This window comes from Musca vetustissima, unplaced genomic scaffold (genome assembly GCF_032173495.1).
Source record: "Musca vetustissima isolate MV318-11 ecotype Yass unplaced genomic scaffold, APGP_CSIRO_Mvet_v1 utg75893, whole genome shotgun sequence".
Classification (NCBI taxonomy): Eukaryota; Metazoa; Arthropoda; class Insecta; order Diptera; family Muscidae; genus Musca; species Musca vetustissima.
Genome location: NW_026887463.1, coordinates 75,718 through 81,035, shown reverse-complemented (window position 1 = coordinate 81,035; position 5,318 = coordinate 75,718). Strand labels below are relative to the sequence as shown.

Genomic DNA, 5,318 nt, shown 5'->3' with positions numbered 1-5,318 from the left:
AGCATACGTATATTGCTGTGCGGTACCGTTAACCAACGGGACTTCTAGAAAAAGAACCAAAAATTTGGTGTGAATTTTTTGTTTAAAATTTTCACAATTCTTTTTAAAAGCTCACCTTAATAGAAAAATTTCCTTAAGAAATTGAACGTGTTTTGAACACTTCACAATGCCTCTTAATGATAAGCAATTCACAATTTCGATTGTGCAATATTGTCTTTATGCACTTTTTACTATTGCAATGACTGCAATCACTATACACTTTTTTTACTTTTCTCTGACTGGTGTTCGTGTTGCTCCTTCGGATATTTTTTTGCAATGAAGCAATTTTGAAGGTGGCTGCAATGCGCCAATTACGAATTGTCAAAAATGACAAACAAAGAAAATGACAAATGCTGCCAGGGCTACCAACGTCTGCGCTCAATAACGACGTTTTTACGCCGTCGCTTGCGCCGTCGGGTTATGGTAGGTTAACACAACATGATTTACACGAAATTTTGCATAGCGTACTGAATTGAAACTAGAATGATGTGTTCCACGTTTCGTGAAAATCGGTTCAGATTTAGATATAGCTCCCTTATATATATTTGTCCGATTTAATGTAAAAGGTAATTTGGGGCACGACAAGAATTATTAAGGGTTTTTATCGGTACATATCTGACTGTACCTTACAATAAGAATCTTTGGATTATCTGAAGTCCAAATACATCATTCACTTTGTATTTATTTAACGATCTATCGCTTTATAAGAGGTCAACAAGGTATTCTTGTGTGCACCCCAAGTACTTCCGCCAAGTGACTCGAGGATATCATTCCTACTTTGTAGCTTCTAGAAGCAAATAGATGTGCCTTACGCAGACGTTTTAAGCATTCTGTCCAATGTGATCCCAATAATTTAGGGCAGTTAGTGATATTTTGTCTCACATTCAGAAGAATTTTCATCTCCGCATTCCACACGGTAGAGTATATATATACTTACCATTCCAAACTCTCTCATCATCTTAAATATCTGTTAATCCATTTAAAAATGTATCTACAGTGGTGGTCACGTAATTAGAACATTTATTGTGGTAAACATTTTTTGATCAGCCCTCGATTCGTTTGAAGTATTTTCGAAAAATTTTTAATTTAGAACACTTCGAATATTAAAAAAAATCAGTAAAGCAAAAAATTACACAATGCTTTAATTATGTGGCCACTTCAAAGTCGATGTATTTTCATAAAAACCGTTATTTATGGAAAAATTGCATGCAATAATTTTCTATTTTTACACTAAATCTCTAAAGTGCAGTATATCGAGATATTCTGAATTAACAAAAATCAAAAATACTTCAAACGAATCGAGGGCTAATCGAAAAAATGTTTACCACAATAAATGTTTTAATTACGTGACCACCACCGTAGGTCCTATACTGCATATTTTATAATATCTTAGATAGGTAATTCTAGTTATAACAAGTAATATTACGCCCCACAAATACAGTGTCGAAGCTAAAACCTCCCCCGCACATTGAAATCAATTGACGGATGTATAACCAAAAAAAAAAACCAACAACTATCCTTTGACCTTTTTGTCTTATGATGACGATATCTAATTAATATGACAAAAACTTGAGCATACTTTTAGGCTTCGAACGTTTTATAACACTTTCAACCACCAATATATAATCTTCATTTTTATATGTATGTGTGAGTGTACATTAAAAATTACCCTCAAATGTATGTATATTGTTCGGTATCGGTATCATATGACATGCTGAAGAAGAAAAATATTAGAAAAATACTTTTAAAGATTCTTTGTAAATCGAGGAAAATGGGGTTGCTTCTCAGCCATTGACTTTGATAAATGAGACAACATGTGAGTGATTCTTTTTTTAATTACAGGCAAACCAACTTATTTTCTAGGAAATCATTTTCCTATTTTGATACAGATTCCCTTTTATTGTTTGAGAGTCTTCCAAATATGAATGAATAAATATTTTCCTTATTTTAATTACTAATATAAAAAACTCATTTTTTATATAAATTTAAATTTCAAAACTTTATTCTGGCATCATTTTGTAACTTAAAATAAAGCACAGTTTTTTTATAAGAAAAAAGGTAATAATTAAATAAAAAGGCATCACAAAATGAGTTAAGTTTAGTCGATGTTATAAGGAAATTTTGATTTAACACTTAACATACATTGAATATTATTATCATGGTGTTTCATTAAGTTCTTTTTTTCGAATGGCAAAAACTTGTAAAAAATAAATATAATTTAAAAATAATAATAAAAATACATTTTCTTAATAAAAGAAAAGGACAAAATTCTCTTGGTATTTGGCTAAGTATAAAAATTAAAACATTTTTATATAATTTATATTAACTATTACTAAACGAGAGAAACCGATATGATGGGAAAAATACTTATTGCTATCAGTATTGTTTGTTTGTAGGTATTTGGAAATATCTCTAATAATGATATTTAAACTATTTTGTAAAATCTAATTAATCTAAACTTGGCAATGATATTAATACCTCCCCTGCTGGACGTGCTTCACCTCTTTCATTCGATACTAAAATACGTTCAGCATCCTGTGAATTTGTCAAGGAGACAATTTCATAGGAATTACTATCTTCGGTAATTTCCGATATCTCAAATGTTGTCGGTGTTAATATTTGTTCGGTAACTTCTAGGCTTTCGATGCGTGTTGTTTCGAGACGATAGAAACCATTTTCATCAATGCGATATGTAAAACGACGATGGCCGGAGGGTAATTGAAAGTCATGTTTCTTAATTAAATGCACTGATAGACTTTTGCCACTTTTAAATGGTTTCTCACAACAATGACAGAGGTATATAAATGTTGTATTTTTATGGACTTCAAAGAAGTGCTGTAATGTGGGAAGAAAGAAAAATATAAAGGTTTTATTAAAAGGGATTGATGATATACTAAATGACCCTAATGTATGTAATAGGCGAAGGATCTGAATCTATCTGAAACACTACTAAGTTGTTCTAAATTTTATTCAAAATCTTCAACCATTGGAACTGCTTTCAAACAAACTCCCATCATATTGAAGTATTCAAGGAATCACTTCTTAAAAAATTTTTGAATTAGTAAAAAAACCCATCTGAGACAGACACGGACTATACATTTGAATTAGGAGACCAAGATCTCGGTAAAATTTTACCCTTTTAATCAGGATCCTTAGGACTTTATGTGGTAAAAATTTGACTATTCGAAAAATGTACGGCTATAGGTAGGATTTTATATTAAAGCAAATTTTAAGGATATACTTCAATGTTGTTGGTTGGAATATATCTTTCATGTAAAAATTGTTCAATGGATTACACTTGGCTATTATTTTCCAGCACATGCTATTTTGTCAAACCTGCTAAAATATTATTTCATAACCCAATTGTTATTTCCTAATATATATTTTAGGAAAAGTTTGATATTGTTCTTTCCGAAACAGATTTTATTTATTCCATTCATACATAGTCGAAATCTAGCCTAAATTTAAACTATTTACCTATAACCTACACATTCCATAAAACTATCTCTCAAACTCGTATCATAGATCTTGATATTTAACACCAGAAAAAAAGACAAACACAATTTAAAACAATACATATTCGCAAGAATATATATACATACCTTTCTTAAGGCCTGAAATGTTTTAACAGCATAATTACAACCAGATTCTTCACAACGATGCACCTCCTGACTGTGCACCAATTGTACATGCTGATTTAAATCAGATTCTCGTACGCATCTATATTCACATTCTACACATTTGAAAGGTTTTTCTTTCAAATGTCTATATCTTACATGTGTAGCTAAGGCACTGGCTGATGAGCAGGTCATATCGCACATGGTACACTTAAAACAATTGACATGTTTCAGCATATGAGAACGTAATAGTTTTTCGGTAGCAAAATATTTTGAGCATTGGGCACATTGATATTTTTGAGCTGAAACAAACAAGCAGAAAAATTGAAAATAACACAAAAAAGTGACAAGAGCAGGTGGTGAGTCTAGTCTGAACAGCTAGCTAGCTAGCTCATTAATGTGTGTGGCGTGCGTCCCTCAAAATAATAAAATCTATTTTGCTGTTATAGATTACGCAAATATTTCCTTTTCATTAATTCTATTACTTACTATTATTTTCTGGCTGCCTTCGTAGATGATCAAATAATGTCGTTTTCGTACGAAACAGTTCTCCACAATGATAACAGGCTACTTGTTTCTTGTTCGAATGCGTCCGAATATGTTCTATAAGGCGATATTTATTGTCCATTTGTTTTTTGCAAAAATTCCAGTTACATTGTATTTTGGGCCTTTCATCGTCCGGTGATTTTTGTATCTCATACTCAAATGAGGCATGTTGTACTATATGGTCCTGAAACTCCACTATTGAGATAAACGTGCGATTACAATCCACCCATTCACAGCGAAAATCATTATGCAAATCAGGTATTTTATCGCACTCTCTTGGCACAGCATTACACTTTGGTATTGTGGGATTCGAGTCAAGTTCATTTTTTCCATGGACCAACAAACCATTGTAGTATCCATGATAGTATATGTGTCGCTGTATTTCCGTGATACATGCCGTCGAAAATGAGCACGCTCCCCAAACACAGATATAATTGCCATTCGTGTGCGGTTTTAATGTCTCCAAATGTGTTTCAATGTGACCATTTAATTCCCAATCGTTTGGGAACATCAGTCCGCAACCAATCCAACTGCAGGGTATTAAGGGTACATCAATTTTTCTCTTTTTATTATTACTCATAGCTATTCGTTCGTTTGTCTTGTTGAGAGAGGTACACGGGCAAGGACTTTTTTGCAGTGCTTTTCAGTTTTTCCGATCAAAATGGTCCTACACAAATGACAACCATTGTCGCCGCGCTCATTTTGTTTACCAAATATGACAGGGTTGTATGTCGCCATATGTTCTAAACAGCGATGACAGCGTTGTAACAATTGGGCAGAAAACGTGCTATGCTGTATTACAACTATGTTCATATGAACGACAGTAATCATGATTATAATTGTTTATATGCAATTTATAACGTTTACTCTATAACTTGTGCAAATTGTAAGTCCTGATTTAGATTAGGCGAGTTTACTTGCGGCAATTAATATCGTTCTCTTTTGAACTAGCTTAATGCGTCTATACAAGGCAATTCGATTTCAAAAAAAAAAAATTTTACATTTTGTGACAATGTTCTGGATTGGTATTTCAAATTACTGACACTACAAACAAAATACACAAAACGAATTGCCAGAAAATTGTCGGTACGGGCAATTTTTTTTCAAATTCTATTC

At 32.4% G+C, this 5,318-nt stretch overlaps 1 protein-coding gene across 1 annotated transcript; it reads right to left on the bottom strand.

Moving 5' to 3' along the window:
- Positions 1-2,487: 2,487 nt before the first annotated feature.
- LOC133335038 (histone H4 transcription factor) lies at positions 2,488-4,787 on the bottom strand. Its single transcript, XM_061543329.1, has 3 exons — positions 4,146-4,787; positions 3,642-3,958; positions 2,488-2,874 (listed from the first exon to the last, which is right to left on the bottom strand). Exons 1-3 carry the CDS (start codon positions 4,780-4,782, stop codon positions 2,488-2,490), a joined length of 1,341 nt encoding a protein of 446 aa, XP_061399313.1. The 5' UTR covers positions 4,783-4,787.
- Between the last annotated feature and the right edge of the window lie 531 nt (positions 4,788-5,318).

What these genes read in the sequence shown, in the direction of transcription:
- LOC133335038 (XM_061543329.1), bottom strand. Translation starts at nt 4,782, where the DNA reads ATGAGTAATAATAAAAAGAGAAAAATTGATGTACCCTTAATACCCTGC. An exon ending in AAGGCAGCCAGAAAATAATA is followed by an intron (nt 3,959 to 4,145) that starts GTAAGTAATAGA and finishes TGTTTGTTTCAG; the next exon opens with CTCAAAAATATCAATGTGCC. An exon ending in CATTTCAGGCCTTAAGAAAG is followed by an intron (nt 2,875 to 3,641) that starts GTATGTATATAT and finishes CCCACATTACAG; the next exon opens with CACTTCTTTGAAGTCCATAA.